The sequence below is a fragment of the Panthera pardus genome, unplaced genomic scaffold (genome assembly GCF_024362965.1).
Source record: "Panthera pardus isolate Hobbes unplaced genomic scaffold, ASM2436296v1 HiC_scaffold_3, whole genome shotgun sequence".
Classification (NCBI taxonomy): Eukaryota; Metazoa; Chordata; class Mammalia; order Carnivora; family Felidae; genus Panthera; species Panthera pardus.
In genome coordinates this window covers 18,959,736-18,983,040 of record NW_026526876.1, presented here as the reverse complement: position 1 = coordinate 18,983,040, position 23,305 = coordinate 18,959,736, and the positions used below count along the sequence as shown (strand labels likewise).

General features: G+C 54.7%; 1 protein-coding gene across 1 annotated transcript; it reads left to right on the top strand.

Annotated features, from left to right (window-relative positions):
* Window positions 1-8,063: 8,063 nt before the first annotated feature.
* Window positions 8,064-22,005, top strand: CDR2L (cerebellar degeneration related protein 2 like). The gene is made up of 5 exons (XM_019466282.2): window positions 8,064-8,571; window positions 17,151-17,263; window positions 17,557-17,705; window positions 18,280-18,444; window positions 19,374-22,005. The coding sequence occupies exons 1-5, from the start codon at window positions 8,496-8,498 to the stop codon at window positions 20,263-20,265; spliced, it is 1,395 nt and encodes a 464-aa protein (XP_019321827.2). The 5' UTR covers window positions 8,064-8,495; the 3' UTR covers window positions 20,266-22,005.
* Window positions 22,006-23,305: the final 1,300 nt, after the last annotated feature.

Genomic DNA, 23,305 nt, shown 5'->3' with positions numbered 1-23,305 from the left:
AGGGCCCAGAAAGACCTGGTTGGGATGAAATGTGGAGTGATACGAGATAAAGCTGGAGAGGCAGGCCAGGACTGGACCATAAAGGGCTTCATATCCTGTCCAAGAGCTTTTATCTCACTCTGTGAGCACTGAGGAGCCTCTGAAGCAGGGGAAGAATGTCATCGGATGTCATTATGTCTTGGCAAAGCCGTTCTGTCTGTTGCAGGAAAGATAAAGCGATCTGAACACTGGGAACCCAGCGTGGAGGGGGAGAGAGGACCAGGGCTGAGCCCAGGCAGTCACAGGTGGAATGGGGAGGAAGGATGCAGGTGATGTCTCAAGGTGGAAGCTTGGGACTTGCTTGTCAATCGGATGTGTGTTCGCCGTGTAACCACCTCCTACCAAACGCGGGTGTAAGACAAGCACCACTTTATTGTAAATTCTGTGCTCGGTAATTCAGAGAGGACCCAGCTGAGGTGGCTTTGCATCTGTTCGACGGTGTCTGTGGTCTCAGCTGGGGAGACTAGCAGAGGTAGGGGAGGGTTCACCCGGAAGAGCTGGGACCTGGAGTCATCTGGAGGCTTCTTCACTCATACATCTGGCGCCCGGGCTGGGCAGACTCAGAGGCTGGGCTCAGCTGGGGGTGAAGATGGTCACAGCAATATTGGACTTCTGCATGTGGCTTGGGCGTCACAGCTCTGAGAGGGAGTGTCCCAAAGGGTGCATACAAAAAGAGGGTGTCTGGAGAGAAAGAGGAGGCAGCTGCATGGCTGTTTAGTACTGAGCCTGGGAATAACATTTAAGTCGTTTCCACCAGGGGCTCCTGGGTGGCTCAGTCGGTTGAGCGTCCGACTTCAGCTCAGGTCATGATCTCACAGTTTGCAGGTTTGAGCCCCACATTGGGCTTGATGCTGTCAGTGCAGAGCCTGCTTTGGACCTCTGCCCCTGCCCCATTTGTGTTCTCTCTCTCTCTCAAAAAGTAAACATTAAAAAAAATATTTTTTCTTAAATATAAATTTTAAATAAATAAAGTCACTTCCGTCACATTCTGTTCGTCAAGGCAATCAAAATCCCACCAGGTTCAAGGGGAGGGGACCTCCACCCACCTCCCCATGGGAGAAGTGTCAAAGGAGTCAGTGCCGTATTTAAGACTGCCGCACTGTGGGTGATTCTGTCTCCCACACCTCATTCCCCCAGGCCCAAACATTCTCTCTCCTGACCTTTGCCTGTCTTCTCATCTCAGTAAATAGTACCTCCCAGGGGTACCTCTGCCCCTCCCCTGCTTGTGCTCAGGCTCTGTCTCTCAAAAATAAACAAACGTTAAAAAAACCTTTTTTTTAAATTTTTAATATTTCTTTATTCTTGAGAGAGAGACACACACGCACAGAGTGAGAGTGGGTGGAGGAGGGCAGAAAGAAAGAGAGGGAGACACGGAATCCGAAGCAGGCTCCAGGCTCCGAGCTGTCAGCACAGAGCCCGACTCGGGGCTCCAACTCACAGACCGTGAGATCATGACCTGAGCTGAATTCAGACGCCCAACCAACTGAGCCACCCAGGTGCCCCCACCAAAAAAAATTTTTTTTAATAAATAAAATAAAATGCAGCTCACAACACTCCCCCACTGAAAACACCTTGCAGCCCTTTGTTAGGAACAATTTTCGCTGGGCCCCCACCCTGACCTCCAAGGCCCTGCATGGGCTGGGGCCCTGCTCACCCTCCCTGGGAGCCCCCAGCATCCACTCATGCCACACAGGTCTTCCTCCATTTCCTCAAACCCTCTGACCTCTTTCTGCCTGGGACATCTCCTTCCAGTCTCCATGTGGCTGCCCCGTTCTCTTCCTTGGGGTCTTATCTTCCATTTCTCCTTCCCTGGGAGATTTCCCATCCCAGGCTGTTGCTATCTTAGCTACCGGTGTGTTTACTAAAAAGTTGCCATCATTTAAAATAGTTTCGCCTTTTTGTTCAGTTTACGTCTGTCTCTCCTACTGAAATGTAAGCTTCTCACGAGCAGGGACTGGGTTTGTCTTGCTCCCTGGGCCGCCAGCACCTAGCACTGGCCTGGCACCCAATTCTTTATTGGGTAAATGAATAAAGATAACTCCCGCGTCACAGAAGACAGAGCCAATTTGGCAGTTCCCTTCAGTCGATAGGAACCACACATGTTCACGAACTCCTTCTCAGATTCATTTTGTAGTTATTTCAGGAGCCTCTGAGGTGGGGCAAGGGGAGGGACAAAGAAGGAAAGTCAAGGAATATGGTGCTGCCCCTGGTTTCAGAGCGTTTATTTGTTCATTCATCAGGCACCTGCTCTGTACCGCGCAGAGTTCCTGCCCTCGACCAGCTCTCCACCTGCCCAGAGGCAAATGGATCCCATGTGGTGGGGCCGTAATCTGTGACCAGGTACGCAAGTTGCAGTGGGAGCTGGGCAGCCGAGGCCCCTGGCTCCCACCCTGACTGCAGCAGCCTCACCTGCCCCCCAGCAATCCCCCACCAGGAAGGTAAGGTCCCTGGACGGGTCTCCCCAACCCGCCTCAGGAGCCCTGCCAGGAGAGATCTCGTGATGGGCAAGAAATAGGTCCTGCGGGTAAAAAAGGTCCTGAATAGTGTATGCTCCCATGACCCAGACACGGTGCTAAGCACTTGGCCTGTGTCAGCTCACTGAATCTTCTCCATAGCCCCACGGGGAGGTCTCAAAGGAGTAAGGGTGAGGCCACAGGAGGACACTCAGCATTTGCACCCTAGAGGTCACTCCACTGATGGCAGGCCTGGAGGGTTTAAACTGCAGGGATTTGAGGTAGACACACGGAAGCATTTTCTGACCACAAGGACCGTGAGACTCTAAAATAATTCCCTGCTCAGAGCAGACAGTTGTCCGGGACACAATGAGATGGTATATGGAGGCAGGGGGGATGGGCACCAGATGACCTCACTCACGCCTTACCCCGCCTGGCACTGACTTCAGACTGGTGTTGGGGGGTGTGGGGGGGGAGGGGGCAGATGGGGCGAGATCGTTCAGTGCAATGTGCGCCCGGCGCTGAAACGATGCGTCTGGGGACTGGGAGGGCAGCGTGGCCTGCAAGGCTGGGGGCACCCGAGGAAAGTGTCCTGGGGTCGCCCGATCCCCTGAACCCAACCCAAGATGCGCAGCGGGCGGGGCGGTCCATCGCCCGAGGGCCCAGCGACGCGGGCTGGGTACCTGCCCCTCCCCCAGGGTGACTCGGGCGACTGGGAGCTGCCGGGACCCTCCGACGTCAACCTGCGCAAGTGCCGTCATTTCCGGTGGGCCGGGCTGGGAGGGTGGGTGGCAAGTGGCGTCTCAGCCATCGTGTCGGGATGTCCATCCCCGCCCTGCGCCCAAGCAGCGCAGGCGGGAGGGCGTTTGCGTAGCGGGGTCCCGGCTCCCAGCTCCCCCGCCGTCCCCAGCTGTGCTCTGGTCCCACATCCAGGAGCTGGGCTTGCGTCCCCGGGGAGATCGGGTGAGAGGTCGGGAAGCGCTCCTGGTCGCTAGAGTGTGAAGCCAACCCCAGGGAATCATAACGCCCACGGCTTGGGGATATCGGGTCCACCGAGGGCTCTGGCCATCAGCGCCGAGTCCTGATGCCTCCAACAAGGAACACCCAGTAGGTCCTCCTGACACACCTATGCGGTACCAGGCTGGGGACTACGAAGAACTCAACGCTTCTGACCCCTGAAGAGCCTCCTCTCTACCTAGAGGGAAAGGCCTGAAATGGATCCCAGCGGATCCCAGCGGCTTGTTGGCCGCTGGCTCGGAGAGGCTGAGGAATTTCCTTCCTCAAAAGAGCTGAGGGGCGCCTGGGGGGCTGAGCCTCTGACTTCGGCTCAGGCCATGATCTTGCATTGTCGGTTGGAGCCCCGCATCCGGCTCTGCGCTGACAGCTCAGATCCTGGAGCCTGCTTCAGATTCTGTGTCTCCCTCTCTCTCTGCCCCTCCTCTGCTCCCGCTCTGTCTCTGTCTCTCAAAAAATAAAATAAAACGTTTAAAAAAAAAAAAAAAAAGGCAGAGCTGACTTTCCTCCTGGAATAGTTTAAACAGTATTAAGTCTGGCCTGAAGGCGCAGGGAGTGGTCCCACTGAGCAAGGAGCCTGGGGTTCCAGTACCCCAAATCAGGCAAAGGGCGGGGCCCAGGCCTGGCCCACAGCATACATCTCCCTGCCGTCAGTCAGCCACAGCTCTGCAGGTCACCTGGACCTCCACTCTGTGTCCCCCTGCGGAGCGGAACAGGGAAGTCCCACTGACCTGACAGGGTTGGCTTCCCAGCTTTGGCCCATACCAGCCTCATGAGATCCAGGAGAACCTGGCCTGAATCACCCTGCCTATTGCTGCGATGGCAGTGAGAATCCAGCCTTTGTGACATGTTGATCCCTGCCAGGTGATGCTTCTGGGGCTGGGGCAGGGGGAGGGTGGCCACAGGAGAGGAGAGCCAGGCTGAGGGTGTGGCCAGTATGGTAAAGGCTGAGAGGTGACCCAGGTGCTGGATGTTTTCACACATAGGGGTCATCTAAGTCACCACTGAAAGCATCAGTGAATCTTCAGGTTGGGACTGCCTTTAATTGCTCTAACTAGCATCCTCACTGCCCAGGCTGGGGAAACTGAGGCAGCCCTCCCCAGGCCCTCCCCAGGCCCTGGCCCTCAGCTCTTTGCCCCTGCTCTCCCCTGGGACTTCCTAAACTCCCTAGGGGCAGCACCCCCACAGAACTGCAGAATGAAGAAATGAGCACATGGGAAGGAGACTTGGTGGGCATGAAGCGCTGACCATATCCTTCTAGAACTTACCCCCCACCCCAACCTGCTGGTCCCTTAGACTCACTTTTGCCTCCAGCTCAATAAATGGCATCACTATCGCCCAGTTACTAGAGCCGGGAGTCTAAGGCAGTCAGTTCATCTGCACGCAAAATGCAAAATGTTTCTCGTCTTGCTCCATTTCCACTGCTACCAGCCTTGCCCATCCCACCATTACTTCCCTTCCAGATGATCACAAAGGTCTCCAAACCAGTCTTGCCTCCACTCTTGCTCCCTCCCCTCCACTTCATGCTCCAAAATTGCCATTGATCTTTTTTTTTTTTAAAGTTTATTTATTTATTTTGCAAAGGGGAAGGGTAGGGGCAGAGAACGAGGGAGAGAGAGAGAGTCCCAAGCAGGCTCTGCACTGTTAGCACACAGCCCGAGATGGGGTTTGAACTCATGAACCAAGAGATCGTGACCTGAGCCAAAACCAAGAGTTGGACCCTTAACCAACTAAGCCACCCAGGCGCCCCACCACCGATCTTTTACAACTGAAAATAACAAGCCTTGTCCAGTTGCGGGGGGGGATCCCAATTTATTCTCTTGTCCCTAACTCCCATTTCATCCACTCCACTCAGTTACACTGGCCTTTCGTCAGTTCCTAATATAGGTCAAGCTCTTTTTGCCTTAAGGTCTTTGACCTTGCTGTTGCTTCTGCCTGGAACACTCTCCCCCCAGAGCTTGGCATGGCTGGCACCATCGCATCCTTTAGGTATTAGCTTAGATGTCCCATTCTGAGGGAGGTCTTTCCTGAATGCTAAACCTAAACCTTGCCCCAAACTTTCTCCCAGAACCCTGTTAATTTCCTTCATGGCACATGTTACAGGTCGCAGTAATTTATTTATTTATCCCCACTAGAAGGAAAGCCGCACAGGGACAGAGACTGCTTATGTGTCAACCAAAGATTTATTTTTCTTCTTAGGTAAACTATGTTATTAACGTATGTAACATATATTCAAAGAAATGTACACATCCTAAGTGTACATTTGTCGCAAAGGAACACACCTGTGTAACCGGCACCTGGGCCAGGAAAGAAAATACCCCCAGCCCCTCAGAGTTCCCCACATGGATCCTCACTCATAGCTAAACACTATCCTGATCAGATTCCTTTTTGCCAGTTTTGAACTTTACGTAAATAGAATGATCCCTAAAGATGCTCGCATCCTAATCGTTACCTTTAAATACGTTACCTTGCATAGCAGAGGGAACTTTGCAGACGTGATTGATAAGGACCTTGAGATGGGGAGATTATGCTGGCTTATCGGGCAGCCTCGGTGTCATCACAGGGTCTTTAAAAAGCGGAAGAGAGTCAGAATGATGCAGTGTGAGAAGGGTGCAACCTACTGTTGATGGCTTTGAAGATGGAGGAAGAGGGCCATGAGCCAAGGAATGTGGGGTGGCCTCTAGAAGGTGGAAAACTCATGGAAACTGATTCTCCCCTAGAGCTTCCAGAAGGGAATACAGCTTTGCAGACTCCTATATTTCAGCCAGTGAGAGCCATGTTGGACTTCTAACCTAAAAAACTGTCAGTAAGTTTGTGTTGTTTCAAGTTGCTAAATTCAGGGTAACTTGTTATAGAAACAATAGGATGCCAATTCGACTATTTACTTTTTTGTGCCTGGCATCTTTCGCTCAACATTTTATTTGTACTATATAATATTCCATTGCACACGGATACCACATTTTATTCATTGACTATTGTTGGACATTTGGGTTGTTTCCAGTTTGGGCTATTATCAGTTGTGCTGCTATGAACATTCTTGTACATGTCTTTTGCTAACAGATGTACATATTTCTTTTTTGTTTTAAGTTTATTTATTTATTTGTGAGAGAGAAAGAGAGCACAAGGGAGGGTTAGAGAAGGAAGGAGAGAAAGAATGCCAAGGCAGGCTCCGCACTGTCAGCATAGAGCCCAATACAGGGCTCAAACTCATGAAGGTGAGATCATGACCTGAGCTGAAACCAAGAGTCAGACGCTCAACGGACTGAACCACTCAGGTGTCCCATGTACATACTTCTGTTGCACATATATAAGAAACAGAATTGTTAGATTACAGGATGTGCATATATGATGCATGCTGTGATTCATCTCCCAGATTCCCTTTCAGGACTGAAGGATACGTTTCCCCAACTGCTGGAAAGCCTGCTGGCTGACAGTCCTCAGCTGTCAGCCCTCTCTAAGAAAAGAGGAGCTGAAAAGAGCTCCTTTGCCCAAGATCCGCACTGCTTCCCATTCACCGCCTGCATCCATTCAATGACTTGTTGATATGTGCAAGACCGGGGAGGGGGGGGGGGGATATAAAGGCCCTCTCCTCATTGCCACTGGAATAGCTTTGAAGGATCTCTCTGGATTCAGATTCCGGAGCTGTGCAGAGTTGGGAAAGGCTTTTATCAAGGCCACCTCTCAACCCAACTCCTACCTCTGCAAACCCCATTTCCTTTCTCTTCCCCTACAAGTGTCGATCCTTCTAAAGAAGTTGAACACTCTGTCACATGTTTGTTGGGTCATTTGGTCATTTGTGAAGTGCCTGGTCAAGTCTTTTACCCACTTTTCTACTGGACTTACAGATATTTTTTTCTGTATTCTGGATACAAGTCCTTTGTTGGATATATTTGACACGTATGTTCAGAGTTGGATATACTCAGGATGCCACAACAGTACCAGCACATGATGGGTCCAATAAAAATCAGTTACATGAATGCTTGAGACCCTTTTAAGGAAAGGATGCTTAGAAGGTGAAATCATGTATGGCTTTAACTGGTATAACTGGGTATAGAATACGGAAGGGGAGGGAAGGGGAGGGAAACAGGACCTTAAAGGGAAAGGTCCAGAATGCAGGTAACACACCCTAAAACTTCGCCACTCCCGGCCTGAAGTTTCCGGCCACAAATATTCAAACACTCAACTTCTTAAAGGTGATTGTAAATTAACATTCATTCATTCAAAGAGTGCCCATGGAAGCTACCAGTGGGCCAGCCTGTTCTAGGCACTGAAGAGCCAGCTGTGAACAGGAGAGGCAAGAACTGTGCTTTCAGGAGATCTGGAGGGAGAGAGAGAGAGACAACAGCAGGTAAACAAAATAAAATCATTTCAAACACTGAGCCATAGTTGGAGGAGTTGGACGTAGAGGGAGGGTGAGGTTCAATCAGCAACTGACCCACCGAGACACCAAGGAGATCCCGCCCTCGGCCCCGCCTCCATCTTTGCATACGTTTCCCGATTGGTCAGAGGCGGCCGGCCCCACCCCGCGAAGCGGGCGGCTAGGGAAGCGCGGGGCGGACCCCGCCAAGATGCAGCGGCGGCTCCCGGTGTCGCCGGGCGGGCCGGGGGCAGCGCGGGCCGAAGCCGGGCAGCGGGCGCCCGTCGTGGCCCCCGCGTACTCCTAGCGCCCCAGACGTGCCGGCTGACCCCGGCCCTCCTTGCCGCCTTCCGGCCCGCCGTCTCCGCCCCTCCACCCTTTGTGCCGCCGCCGCCGGGTGCCCCCGGCTCCGCAGGACCCCGGCCGGGCCGGACCGCGGCGGCGCGCCAGCCCCGCGTGGGCTCCCGGTCTGCGGCCGATGGCGAGGGGGCGCGGCGCGGGCGGGGGCACTGCAGCCCGAGTCCGCGACGCGGGAGGCCCGGCCCGCCTCCGCCGCATTGTCCCGGGCCCCGCGCCCCGGCCCTGAGCCGCGCCGCCGCAGCGCCCGCCTGCCGCCCGCCGCCCGCGGGGCCATGCGGAGAGCCGCCGTGATGGAGGACTTCACAGAGGAGGAGGAGCCCTGGTACGACCAGCAGGACCTGGAACAGGGTGAGCACGGCGGCGTGGGTGCGGCGGGAAAGCGGGGTGCGCCCCGCGACCCCTGTCCGCTTCTCCATTGTTGAGCAGTATCACCCCGGGGAGGGCTGGACCGGACCCAGAGCGCCGGACTCCGAGGGTGATACGTCTGGAGAATGGGGACGTGGAGACAGGGAGCGCTGCCCGAGAAGACCCGGGCGGGACCGGCGGAGACACACAAAAGTGGGGGGAGCGGCCATTCTCTTTCCCCGAACGACAGGGGCATACTTCCCCCAGAGCACCCACCTCATCTTAGAGGCAGGAACTGCCCAGGCGCCCCTACTATAATTGGGGGCCTGAGTACTGGCTAGAAGTCTGTGAAGGCCTGGAGGTGGCTCCTTGGCTATGTTTTGCTGAGAGGAATGGTGAGTGTGTGTGTGTGTGTGTGTGTGTGTGTGTGTGTGTGTGTGTGTGTGTAGGGGAAAGTTATCCCATTCCAAATCCGGTGGCACCCTCCCCTGCCAGGATTCCTGAGCTCTAAGGCTCCCAGAAAGTTTCCCCAACTTCTTTACCCTCTACCCAGGGAGGGTATAGGGGTTTGGGGACCCTGCTGGCCAAGAAGCAGCAAAAACTTGGAGTCTCCAAACGACTCGAGGGGAAGGGGGTCCCCAGGCCCTTTTCCTCCCCGCCTTTTCCCAAATGATTCGTGGTTGGAGGGAACCAGGTTTGGGCATTCTGAACAATGCACCAGACTACAGCCTGAGTAAATGGGGAGCCACCTCCCCCACTCCCATCTGAGCGTAGAGAGGGTGGCTGGAAGGGGGTTAGCATCTGGTGATGAGGTGGCCAATGTGACATCACTCTAAACAGGGGGTGGAGCTGTAGGACAGGAAGGAGGAGGAGGCCTAAGAGGGTCAGGGCCAAGGTCTGCTGGAATACAGTCGAATCCACCCTCTCTTCCCCCAAAGTGCCTCATTCTTGGATGGTTAGAGCTGGAGGGGCAAGGAAACGTGTCCAGGAGAAGTGACCACTGTCACCCAGCAAGCCAGGCGGGTGTGTGGACACAACTCTGGTTCAGTGTCTACTAATACCCCATGCTCTGAATGGCCTATCCAGGGGACCCCAGATGCCTAGCTTTGCCCTCATGTGAGGCATCTGACCAGATCCTGGAGCCTTTGATTCCTGGCCCTGACCCGCATCCCCACGTGGCCAGATTTGCTGGTAGATGAGACTGTCCTTGTACTCAGGAGCGTGGTGGGTTAATCGGTTTCTGGGGGACCAGCGTGGGACTGGGGGTGCTGGGCTGAACTCTGCCATATTCTTCACCCTAGAGTCTAACCTCAGCCTCCCTGCCTGGAGTATGATGTCCAATACTGGCTGCGACAGCCCGGTCCCCCATCCTGGGCATTACCCCCCAAATTTTGCATCCCACACACACCCATCAGGCTGACATTTAAGTGTCAGACACCGTCCTGGGAGCTGGGAACAGTCCCAGCCCTGGCCTCCTGGGTGCACCCTGGCAGGTAGAGGTGGGCCTGTAACTAAGTGTGGGTGTTAGGATACGGTAAGAGGGCTTCATGGAAGAGGCAGGCCTAGATGGAAAGATTGGAAGCTGAGCTCCTGGGAAGATGGCTTCCTGAGAGGCTGATGCTGATATTGTTGCTGTCTCATTTCGTTCCCGCACCCCTAACAAAGTCTCTGGCATTGTGCCCGGCCCAGATGTGGGAGGAAGGAGCCAGGGAGTAGGGGTGGGAGATACACTGCTTCTGGAGAGCGAGAGGTGTCGAGACTCGAGCGGGGCCGGGCTGCCATGCTCTGGGGCTAGGGTAGGGGATGGCCATGCTGGTCTGCAGCAGCTGGCCTTGCTTTGTAGCCCCAGTAGCCAGGGTCCAGGAACAAGGAGGGAAACCAGAAATGAGGCAGTGTCAGAAGAAATTGGACTTCTTGAGCAAAAAAACACAAATGTCTGTTCGCCCTGGGTGAGGGCAGAAGGCAATGAGAGCAGAGACAGAGGGCCTTCTGGTGTAAGACTCATAAAGGTTGATGCAAAGGACCCTCTGAGCTGGAGGGTTGAATAAGGGCTGCCTGGGCATTGTAGGCAGAGTGGATGGCGTACGAAGGCACAGAGCAACATGAAAAGACCACGTGTAACTAGAAAGTAGGAGCTTCTAGAGTGCCAGGGGTGGGTTCAGAGGAAGCCTCAGGCCCAGCCAGTGCAGCACCACCTCCTAGAGCCCGGCACAGAGAGCTGGATGGGGGGGCGAAGCGTCGGCCGAAGGCCAGCTACACTGGGGTTCAGGTGCCTGTAACATCCCCCTTCCCTGCATCCAACCCCCAAATTCTCTCCTGCCCAGCTGCTCCCTGGTTGCCTCTGAGTGGCTCAGGAAGTGGTTTGTTCAGCCAGCTGGGTCTCCCCTCTGTGTTTGTTTCCCCCCTGCCCTGGGGGCAGACCTCAATTTTACTTTCTGGAAGCTTGGCCTGCTGTTTGACTTTGATTCCGTTCTGTCCCAGTGGAGGGAGGCAGTTGGGACAAGCAAGGTCCTAGATCCTCACCATGTTCCTTCCGCCCACTGACACAAGCACCTGTAAAAATAGAAAAAGCCATTGATTGTTAAGCACACTGGCTCTCTCCCTCTCTGCCCGCCTCCCTCCTCGACCTTGGACCAGGCATGGTGGGCCTTTGGTACCTCTTTCCATGCCGAGAGATGGCTGCTGAGTCACAGATGTGAAGCCCTGGGTGCCTGACCTTGAGTCTCAGCCTTGGGCAAGAGCTCTGACATGACAAGGAGAGGGAGGTGACCGGACCCCAATTGTGTGGACCCAGAGTTCCCGACATTCATGCCCTGGAGGTTGTAAGCAGAAACCCCGCAGCCCTGCCAGGTGATAGATCTTCTCCTCTCACCGCCTTTATCTTCGTTCCTTCCTCCCTGTGCCTGTCCCCTGTCCCTTTCCCACCTCTCTGCTCCAGAGTCTATGGGGCCACACCCCAACCCCAACCGGTGGGGACAGTGGGATTTCAGGGTTTCTTTTCAGAGACATTCCCTTGGCTGCTGGCCACTCCCTCTCAGGCCTCTGGGGCTCATGGGGAACACGTCAGCAGGCACTCAGAGGGCAACACTGCCGAAGCCCACCACAGGAGACCCCAGAAAACTCCAGGGCCCAGGGTCCAGGGGAGATGCCTATTCAGACTCGGTAACTTCCCCAGCTTGGTCCAGTGTGACCATTAATCTGGCCATAACAGACTGTTTATTACTCCGATTTCTACTTCCTCCTTAGCCAGCTCTCCCATTCTCCCACCCCCGGGCCTCCCCCACCCCTGGTCCAGGGAGAACCGCACTCCACCCGGAGTCCAGAGACACCGCCAGGCCTCTGCTAGCTGGTGTACCGTCCCCAGCGCTTGGCTCCAGCCAGTCCCCTGCTCTGCACCTTCTAGACCTCTCCTGTGATCCCTCCTGGCAGCTTTGACCAGCTTAGCTTGCACTGTGATCCAGTTTCCCCGAGACACTCTCTGAGATTTTTCTCCCACCCCAGACAGCTTCTATTGTGCTCCCTTCCTCCCCACCCCTGAGTCATTGGGCGGCCTGGTTCCATGCGGAGCCTTTGCAGCGCAAGCTTCTATGTCGCTGGTTTATAGCATGACTTGCAGCTGGCCCAGCCGGCCAGCGGCAGGAAGACGCACGCCCAGCTCACGTGCTCACCTGGAAGGGAAAGCATCAAATGCAGTTGTTCTTGACCTTTCTTCACTCAGCTTTGGAGCCTGAAGTCTCGGACTCTAGGTTAAGCTGCGGGAACGCCAAGCAGATCAGCCGTGGAGCCCGTGCCCCCAGGGCCAACACAGGGGCCGGCATCAGTAGCAGTGGCCTCTTCACAGACCCCCCCCTGACAGTTCCCGAGGGAGAAAACACTGGTGAACGTGGCCTTCTGTTGTTTTTCATTTATACCTGAGTTATCTGATACTGTTTGGGGGTGAGCCAGACGTTCGCCATCGCATTACAGAGAGTAGGAAGGCGCTATGGCTCCCTCATCGCCAGCTAGCGGTGGTCTTGCTGGGCTCCCGAATTTCCACTGAGCCCTCGACATAACATAGGGCTGCAGTTGTACGACGTTAAACGGCAGACTTCACACTTTGTGGACGGACGGGTCCAGAGGCCTTCACACTTTGTAGACTTCTGCCCAACTCATAATGAATAAATTCATACTGCAAGTGGCCCATTCCCCTACTGGTCTGTATCAGGCACCTGGTTTTTCTTGCCATCGTCATCAGATGTTAATTGCTCAAAGCTGAAGCTTCTTCTGAGATCTACAGGATCATTTTTCTTTTTTCTTTTTTAATGTTCATTTATTTTTGAGAGAGAGAGTGAGGGCGGGAGAGGCAGAGAGAAAAAGAGAGAGGGAGACATAGAATCGGAAGCAGACTGCTGGCTCTGAGCTGTCAGCAGAGAGCCTGACACAGGGCTCGAACCCATGAACCGCAAGATCGTGACCTGAGCCACCCAGGCGCCCCCTATATGATTCTTTTTCTTAATGGCTGAGGTAGCTGTTTAGGAGAGCAGCTTGTGTTTTCCTGGGCTAAGTTTTTGCAGTCTTGCTCAGGATAGCAGCTTTGCACTTGTCTGGGAAACTCCAGATGACATCCGGGCACAGGGCCCCGCGTTCCTGGCATAGGCCCGGCCTGGAGACTCCACTCTGGCTGTTTCAAAACCTTACCTTTATGTGTGGGAGCAGACTCCAGGCTTGTTCCTGACGGGCAGCCTGGCCTTTTGTCCAGGCCCCATGGCTAGCCAGGCCCCTCGCTTTCATGAGGTGATATCAGTCCTACCCCCAGCTTTGGCTGACAAAAAGCCTGAGGTCCTGCTCTCAAAATGCCCACTGTGAGCCACTGCTGTCTGGGGCTCTTCTGAGAAGAAAACCCCCTCCCCAGACCCGTCTGGTGCCAAGCAAGGGGCTCAGCTGAAACAACCGTATTTATGAAACTCGCTAGGAGGGGCTATAGAGACCCTCTGTCCTCTGGGGATTCTTGACGGATCACTGTCTGAACAGGGAAAGCATTAAAGACCTGAATCCCTGGACCACATCACATCGGCCCCAGAAGAGTTGCCCTTGTACATCTTGATCTGGATTTATACCATCAGCCTAGATTGAGGGATGTTTCAAGGAACGAGCTCTTGATGGGGAAAAGACTCAAGTTTTCTGGACAGCGTTTTGGCAGAATGAATCAAGTAGGCCTACCCTTTGTCCTGGTAATTCTGTTTCTGGGAAAGTATCTTCGGGATATAGGCAGTGATTTGCACAAAGATTTTTGTACTATGAATTTTTGTGTAGTTTCATTTTCAACGGGGGGGGGGAATGGAAATACATAAAATTCCAACAACAATATTTAGGGGTGGCTATTGGGGACTTGTATACAATAGAATATTCACATCCACTAAAAGTGGCCATGTAGATATATGTGGACACAACTCTTTATGCCAAATTGTTTTTTTTAATTTTTTTTAAATTTTTTTTAACATTTATTTATTTTTGAGACAGAGAGAGACAGAGCATGAATGGGGGAGGGTCAGAGAGAGAGGGAGACACAGAATCCCAAGCAGGCTCCAGGCTCTGAGCTGTCAGCACAGAGCCCAATGCGGGGCTCAAACCCACAAACCACGAGATCGTGACTTGAGCCGAAGTCGGCCGCTTAACCAACTGAGGCACCCAGGCACCCCTATGCCAAATTGTTAAGTGAAAAAAGCAGGTACAAAAAACATCCTGTTCATACAAAATTGTACCTATAGCTGCTTTAAGCCCAGAGAGCTGTTTATAAGAATGGTGACCAGCATGTAACCAGCATCTTTCTCTAAATGGCGCATTTTCATCTACCTGCTTCCTCCCCTCTCCTCTCATGCCACACACACAGACTGTAACTTGTATTACTTACAAATAACCATTCTGTCATAACCATCTGAGGCCATATCCATTTGTTTATGGACTTCCCAGTTATAGATCTAAGAATATGTGAGGTACATTTCCAAGTAATTTTTGGTCACCATTTTTAACCTTTCTGTGCTGCTTGATTTTTCACATCAAGTACACTTAACACAAACCTTAAAGTGATTTTAAAAAGAAAAGAGGCTGGGACGCCTGGGTGGCTCAGTCGGTTAAGCGGCCCACTTTGCCTCAGGTCATGATCTCGCAGTCTGTAAGTTCAAGCCCCACATCGGTCTCTGGGCTCTGTGCTGACAGCCTGGATGGAGCCTGTTTCAGATTCTGTGTCTCCTTCTTTCTGACCCTCCCCCATTCATGCTCTGTCTCCCTCTGTCTCAAAAATAAATAAACGTTAAAAAAAAAAATTAAAAAGAAAAGAGCCTTGTAAACCCAATCAGAGCCTATCACCAACCTCTTTAAGGGCCTTGCTCCCTAACATCAGTCTCTGTCTCTGGATTAAACTGCCTAAAGTGTTTTGTTTTGTTTTTTGTGGTTTTTTGTTTTTGTTTTTGCTTTTAACAGCTTTTTTGAGATGTAATTCACACACCATCTAATTCACTCATTTAAAGTGCACAGCAACTTGGGGTGCCTGGGTGACTCAGTCTGGTAAGCATCTGATTCTTGATTTGGGCTCAGGTCATGATCCCAGGGTTGTGGGACTGAGCCCCACATCGGGCTCCACTCTGAGCGTGGAGTCTGCTTAAGATTTTTTCTCCCTCAGGGTGCCTTGGTGGCTTAGTCAGTGAAGCATCAGATTTTGGCTCAGGTCATGATTTCGGGGTTTGCAAGTTTGAGCCCTGCATCAGGCTCTGTGCTGACTATGCAGAGTCTGCTTCGGATTCTGTCTCCTTCTATCTCTGCCCCTACCCCCATTCGCGCACCGCACTCTCTCCCTCTCTCCAAATAAGGAAATAAACATTAAAATATATATGTGTGTGTGTGTGTGTGTGTGTGTGTGTCTGTGTCTGTGTGTGTGTATATGTGTATATATATAATATATATATATAGGGGCACCTGGGTAGCTCGGTCAGTGACCTTGGCTCAGGTCACGATCTCACAGTTCATGAATTCGAGCCCCACGTGAGGCTCTGTGCTGACAGCTCACAGCCTAGAGCCTGCTTCAGATTCTGTCTCCGTCTCTCTCTGCCCCTCCCCACTCAAGCACTATCTCTCTCTCAAATATAAATAAACATTAAAACAATTTTTAATATATATAAATAAAAGAAATAATACATTTTTCCTTTATGATAATAAGTATGTTATTTCCCTTGTTTCTAAGAAGAATGAGGCATATATACGGAGGAATATCTACTCCAAATGTCTAGGGGCCCTCACACAACTCCACACCCACTAAAGAGAATTTTTAGGAATACCAGCACCTGCCACTTCCTTTTAATCCTCCCCCCCACCACACAGCCCCCCAGAAACAGGCTAGACCCCCTCCCTGACTGCCTCTCTGACAGTGTTCATGCACCTTTGGCTGGGGGAGGGGAGAGCACGTTCCAGTCCTAGGGTACAAGAATCAGGGCTGCTGGGGGGGGGGGGGGTGGGGGGGGGGAAGAGGATGATGGTTTTGCTGCCCAGAGAAAGGAGGTTTCTGAGAGGGGTGCATGTCACTAGGACCAGATGGTCCCCAACCAGGGCCGGGAGACCTGAATTCTGCTTCCAGTGTGGCCATAACCTTGGATGGGTCATTCTTCTGTCTCCTTCTCCAGCCTGGCCTCCATGAAATAAGGAGGTTGGGCCAAAGAGCTCTGAAGCCTCATCCAATTTTTTTTTTTTTTTAATAAAGGCATAGCTTATTCTTTTTTTTTTAAGATTTTTTTTTTATTTTTAAGTAATCCCTACACCCAACCTGAGGCTTGAACTCACAGCTCCGAGATCAAGAGTGACACACTCTACTGACTGAGCCGGCCAGGCGCCCCTCATCCGATTCTAATACCCAGCAAGTCTTTCTGTTTCCTTCGCCGCTCGGCGAGCTCCTAGTCACCCTTCCAAACCCAAAGCTGCCCATTGCCTGAGCCTCCCACTGATCCCAGGAAGAGTGAGCTCTCCCTTACCTATCATCCCAGGGCACTTGGCCCCACGTCTGTCGATTCTCTTAGCACATTCCTCTCACTTGTTCTTTCAGAAAATATTTATTATGCCCCTGCTGTTGCAGGGCCTGGGATATCAGTGAACAAAATGGGCAAAATCTCTGCCCTCTGAGCTTACAATTAGTCGGGGGGGGGGGGGGGACATGAACACGATAAATGAGCAAATTGGTAAGTTAGATGGTGATACTCGCGAAGGAGAAAAATTAAACAGAGAGGGAGTATGAGGCAGGGGAGGGTGTGGTTTTGAGTCAGCTGTCAGGGAAGGGCTCCTGGAGAAGGTGACATTTAAGCACAGATTGGAAGGTGAGGAGGGATGAGGCTTGGGAGTGTCTGGGGAGAGGACACTGCAGGCAGAAGCGACGGTCAGTGTAAAGTCTTCGCTCCCGGCTTTCATCCACTCCCAGACCTGCGGGCTCCCTGAGGCCAGCTCGTGTCCCGGTTGTCTTGGAGTCCCGAAGGCACAGAGTGAATGCTCGGAACGTTCCCGGGAGTCCTCTGAGCCCATTCAGCTGCTCATGTTTCTCCCACCCTCTGCCCCCTCTCCACTAGACTTGCACTTGGCCGCAGAGCTGGGGAAGACCCTGCTGGAGAGGAACAAGGAGCTGGAGGAGTCTCTGCAGCAGATGTATGCCACCAATGAGGAGCAAGTGCAGGAGATCGAGGTGAGGGGCCACGGAGGCCCTGCACGTGCTCCCCCCCCCGCATTGTGGACCCCTTGGCCTGTGATGCCCTTGTATAACTTAGGGAAAGGTGCCCTCTTAGCGGATGCAGCCTTGGCCCTACAGCCTCTTGCCGGTTCACAACCTGTACAACTATCCCAGGCAGCCGTTGCTCCACCATCATTACCCACCCCCCTGCTGCAGACCAATACCTCCAGGCAAACGTGTTCCTAGAAGTAGGAGAATGGCCCACGTGAGCACACCGTCCCCAGCCCTGTCCGCCTTCTCCCCTCCAGTACCTAACCAAGCAGCTGGACACGCTGCGGCACATGAATGAGCAGCATGCCAAAGTGTACGAACAGCTGGACCTGACAGCCCGCGACCTGGAGCTGACCAACCAGAAGCTGGTGCTGGAGAGTAAGGCTGCCCAGCAGAAGATCCATGGGTGAGGGCCGGGTGGCGGGCTGGGGGGCGAGCGAGGGGGAGGTCAGGTTGGGTTGCCGGCGGGCATATGGTCTGGTGGGTGTGACTCATGCTCCTTCTCCCAGAAACCCGGGCCTGGGACCCCGGGATGGTGGTGAGATCGCCCTTGTCAACTGTGGTGGATTTCACGTTCAGGCCACAGCCCTTCTTGAAGCACCAGCTAGATACCAGGCTCTGTTCAGGCACTGCGGACACAGTGACGGGGATACAGAGAGACATTCCCTCCCCTTGGGAGCTCACAGCCTGGGCGGGAAGGCAGGCATGTAAATATCTTACTGCCGTGCAGGGTGATAAGGGCTCGAAGGGTGTAGGAGGAACTGAGGTGGCACAGGGAGGATGGTCAGCTCAGCCCTGGAGGAGCCGGGCGGGTCCTCGGGCACACAGGGAGTTCCCTCTGACCTCAGCACCAGGAAGCGGGGCCCAAGGTTGCCCATCTGTCCCCACCTCCACCCCCAGTCCCTCCAGGGCTGCAGCGAGGAGGGCTGGCCCTGTCCCCTTGAAGACCCTCCCATGTATGTCCCCCACCCCACCCCCAGGCTGACGGAGACCATCGAGCGCCTGCAGGCCCAGGTGGAGGAACTGCAGGCCCAGGTGGAGCAGCTGCGGGGCCTGGAGCAGCTGCGAGCACGCCGGGAGAAGCGGGAACGCAGGCGCACCATCCACACCTTCCCCTGTCTCAAGGAGCTGTGCACCAGTCCCCGGTAGGCGAGGGTGCCGCGGGGGTGGGGGGCAGTCCGGACCCTGCGCGGCGTCCCCGAGTCCCGGAGGAGGGAGAGGGTGGGCGCCAGGCGGCAGGTGGGAATGAGAGTTGGTGCATCGTCAGGCTGTTGGAGGGGCTGATCCTGTTGCCAACAACAGGCGGCAGCTGGCATTTAGTGAGCCTTGGCCGTGTGCCCACCACTCGCAGCGCTTTCATTCCCGTGGCAGTCCCGCGAGGTATGTGTTATCATCCCCACTACTCAGATGAGGAAACGGAAGCCCAGAGGTTATGTGAGCTTATCCAAGGTCGCCTCTTTACTAAGCCAGCATTCTAACTCAGGAGGAGTTAACCACTACACCTCTCAGTTCTCAGTAAACCTTAACAGGATGACCTCTTAAGATAAAAATACCTATTGTGTGTTTAGTGGGTGTTTCAGTAAAGGTCCTGGCAGGAGACAGCACCTTGCACGGAGTAACTGAGGCGTGATGGATGAAGGGGTGTGGACAAGGTGTGGGGAGACCACAGGGACACTGCAGCACGCCAGGCTTGCGACAGTGAGGGGCCGCTGTCCCCCCTAGGCCTGAAGGGGCCAGGGGAAGGAGGTTACTGGAAGGCAAGCAGGTGCCGCCTGGCCAGCACTAACCAGGGAAGGAATCTGGGGAAGACCTTCCCTGACCTCCCTCTGCTCCCACGCTCGGACCTGCTGCCGGTGGCTCCCGTTGGTGGAGCTCAGGAGAGAGCAGAAACCTGGCTGACGCAGGTCACCGTGGTCAGCCGCCCAGGGCAGAGAGCAGGGAGAGAAAGGGCGGAGGGTGGCTCCAGAGGAGCAGACAGAGATCGTGCCCGTTGGCCGGGAGATGTGTTAAGGGTGGGGAGCTGGACCCGGGACCTTGGCCGTGACCAGATGTCTGCTGGCCTGCTCCCCGTCAGGTGCGAGGATGCCTTCCGCCTGCACAGTTCCTCGTTGGAGCTGGGCCCGCGGCCCCTGGAGCAGGAGAACGAGCGGCTGCAGACGCTGGTGGGTGTGCTGCGTTCCCAGGTGGGCCAGGAGCGGCAGCGCAAGGAGCGGGCGGAGCGCGAGTACGCGGCGGTGCTGCAGGAGTACGCGGAGCTGGAGCGGCAGCTGTGCGAGATGGAGGGCTGCCGCCTCCGCGTGCAGGAGCTGGAGGCCGAGCTGCTGGAGCTGCAGCAGATGAAGCAGGCGAAGACCTACCTGCTGGGCCGGGAGGACCACCTGGCCGAGGCCCTGCTCGCGCCCCTCACCCAGGCCCCGGAGGCCGATGACCCCCAGCCCGGCAGCGGGGACGACTCGGCCGCCCAGGACGGCGTCGCCTCTCCGGCCGCCTCCCCGGGCCATGCCGTCCGCAAGAGCTGCAGCGACACGGCGCTCAACGCCATCGTGGCCAAAGACCCAGCCAGCCGGCACGCGGGCAACCTGACGCTGCACGCCAACAGCGTGCGCAAGCGGGGCATGTCCATCCTGCGGGAAGTGGACGAGCAGTACCACGCGCTGCTCGAGAAGTACGAGGAGCTGCTGAGCAAGTGCCGGCAGCACGGCGCCGGGGTGCGGCATGCTGGCGTGCAGACCTCGCGGCCCATCTCCCGCGACAGCTCGTGGAGAGACCTTCGCGGGGGCGAGGAGGGCCAGGGGGAGGCCAGGGTGGGCGAGAAGAGCCTGAGCCAGCACGTGGAGGCTGTGGACAAGCGGCTGGAGCAGAGCCAGCCCGAGTACAAGGCGCTCTTCAAAGAGATCTTCTCCAGAATCCAGAAGACCAAGGCCGACATCAATGCCACCAAAGTGAAGACGCACAGCAGCAAGTGACCCTTTCCCGGCCTGCAGCCTCCCCCCAGGGTCAGGTCACAGGGCCTCTCGTGCCTGGGCTATGCAGCCTCTGGTGAGTGAGGGAGCCCTTTAGCAGCAATATAGCCCAGTGGAGGCTGCTGCCTGGCCCAGGGAGCGTGGGGAGGTGGGGGGGACCCATTCTGTTCTCTGCTGACTTGGGAGGTGTCCAACACCTCCCGGATCGCCCAGAACCCTCCACCATCCTGCGTCAGCCCAAAGACGCAGCTAAGAGTTTCAAAGCCAAACATCCCCATTCCCCCGGGGATTCCCAGCTCCCCAGCCCTTGGCTTCCTGACCCTGAGCCTTGCTCTCAGATTCGCGGCCAGGCTTCTGAAAGCCATTCTGGACTATTTGGCTTTTTCTTTTCTTTTTTTTTTTTTTTTTTGGAGATTTGCAATGCAAGGTCTCCCTGACCCCTTCCCACAACTGGAAACACTTGAAGGAGGATCCCAGAGCCAGCTGTTGCTGGTTCCAGGGGTCTCCTGGACCACCCACTGCTTCTCCCCAGCTGTGACACGCTGTCATCCCCTTAGCACCAGCTGCCCCATCCCCCAGAGTCCTGACTAGGTCAGAGACAGCCCCTGCCATGCAGAGCCTCGGCCAGGCCCCGAGTGCCCCCAACTCCAGCCCTGGTGAGGCGGGCTTCTCCCCAGAGACCCTCAGCCCACTGCAGATCTGTAGCCAATCAGAGGAGGGGAACAGAGAGCCCCTCGGCAGCCATACATGAACAGTGCACCTGCTTCCCTCACAGCCAGCCTCCTGGGGCTCCAGCCCTGGAAATGCCTTCCGGCCGTTAAGCCTTCCAGGAGTCTGGGTGGTGGGGAGCCCCCATCTCTGCACGCCACCTCTGACCTGCCGAGCTTAGCCTCTGCCTGCCCCCATCTCAGGGACCATGATGTGTCTCATTCACTCCCATGCTCCCCACAGGCCGACCCCTCCTCAGATCATGACTGCTGCCCCCAGAATGTCCCAGGTGTGTGCCACCAGCCAGTGGTCCTAGCATCCGCCCCTGCTCCCCCTTCACGGGGGACTCCCCAAGATTTCCCACCCTGTCCTGAACAGTATTGAAATGGGACCTGGTGGAGACCATGTCTCCCCCCTCCCGTAAAATGCTTGTTCCTAACCTCTCACCTTTGTGGGGGTCTTTTGAGGACCCAGCTGGGTCACAGGCTAAACTTTTTAAGGCTTCAGAAAGTCCAGCTTCAGCTAAGAGATGTCCAGGCCTCCAGCTTGCCCTGAGCAGTTCCTCGGGGCTTCCAGTTCCTTCTGCTACCCATCCTGAGATCCTAGAAAATAGAGGAGCTACCTAGCCCCGCGGAAGGCGGCAGCCCTGGCCTCTGCTGGGAATCCAGCAGGGACCTTCATGCCTTATCTGTTTCTAAGGGGTAAAGGGGTTTTCGTAACAAGCATGCCCGACCTCCCTGGAGGCGCCACCCTGCTCTCTGGGCAGCACTGTGATGAGCGCTGTCGGCTGGTCCTTCCGTTCACACATCTTGGAGCCCTTTGTCCTTTGGAGCTGGGCAGCTCCCAGCCCTCCATGTGTCTCTGTCATCTAGGGTGGAGGGGATAGGGTGGGGGAAGGGCTCCTGCCTGTTTGCTCCCCAGTTCTGTAGCGGCCGACCAGCGCGTCACCTTTGAAGTATACATGAGAGAAATATATTTACAAATGCTTTATTCTCTTCTTTAATAAAAAATGCACCAGTATTCTAAAAGCAGAAATGGCCCTGGGGCCATGGTCCTGTCTCTGTGCATCTCACACCCCCACCTCTCATCACACAGCTCTGGGGATCGGGGAGCTGAGAGTCCTGAGCTCCACTCCCCGGGGATTTGCAGCCAAACAGCTGAAAGCCTAGGGGTGTTTTCTGGGGACCAGGCAGATAGCAGGTGGTGGTGAAGGAAGCAGGTTCCTGGAAGAATGAGGCAGAATTGCCCACTCACTCCTGCCAGGAGGCACACTCTATCTGCCCTGCCCCCAGGGGGTGGGGGGTGTTGGATGGGGAGAGGAAGGTGGTCTTAGCATCCGGAATAGAGCTAGTAAGACTGGATTTCCCACCCCAGTGCTGCAGAGAAACAAAAAGTAAAAGCCACCCGATCTCTGAAAGTAAAAAGAAGTTCCTTATCATCCCTTAGCAGCAGCTAACTTTGTTGCCTGCTGACTTTGTGCCAGGCAGTGCTGAGTGCTTTCGCGTGCTTAGCACCTTCAGCAGCCTTAGGAGGCAGCTCTAAAATCTCTGTTTTACTCATGGAGATTCTGAGGCTTAGAGGTTAAGTTAGTAATTCGAAGTCACGTAGAAATATTTAAACCCGGGGCACCAGGGTGGCTCAGTCGGTTAAGTATCTGACTCTCAGTTTCTGCTCAGGTCATGATCTCACGATTTCCTGAGTTGGAGCCCCACCTGAGGCTCTTTGCTGACAATGAGGAGCCTGCTTGGGATTCTCTCTCTCCCTCTCTCTCTCTCTCTCTGCCTCTCCCCTGCTTGCGCGGTCTCTCTCTCTCAAAATAAATAAATAAACTTAAAAAATATATATCCAAACCTACAACTCACCAATTCCACTATGCAATATTTCACATTCTCTAGCTCTTTGTCATGTTCAGTTTTAAAAGCCAGTCTGACTCAGGGCAGTCCAGAAAAGAAGAAAGGAAGGCCCTGTGGGTCCCCACAAGGTAGTGATCCCCCAACTCACAGGCCATAGAGAAGGCCTGGTGTCTGCAAGCTCCCGAGCTGCCGGGAATGGCCTGGTGGTGCTTTATTCTTTTCCCTTCTTTCCTCTTGCCCCTGTGAATGTCCCCTTCTTGAAGCACCATTTCAGCCTGTGGAGGACAAAGGAGGGAAAGGAGAAGGCAGGCCTCAGCCTTCAGTGCCCACCTTTTTAAGGGAACAGGTGGCACCTCTCAGGCCCATTTCTTCCAGAAGGGCCTCTATTCTGGATGGTTCGGGACAGCAGCAGGTGAGAGGAGCTTGCCAGCTGCTCTTCTCTCCACCCCAGGGTAGCTTGTCTCTCTCTCCTCTACCCCCCT

What these genes read in the sequence shown, in the direction of transcription:
- CDR2L (XM_019466282.2), top strand. Translation starts at nt 8,496, where the DNA reads ATGCGGAGAGCCGCCGTGATGGAGGACTTCACAGAGGAGGAGGAGCCC. An exon ending in CCAGCAGGACCTGGAACAGG is followed by an intron (nt 8,572 to 17,150) that starts GTGAGCACGGCG and finishes CCTCTCCACTAG; the next exon opens with ACTTGCACTTGGCCGCAGAG. An exon ending in GCCCAGCAGAAGATCCATGG is followed by an intron (nt 17,706 to 18,279) that starts GTGAGGGCCGGG and finishes CCCCACCCCCAG; the next exon opens with GCTGACGGAGACCATCGAGC.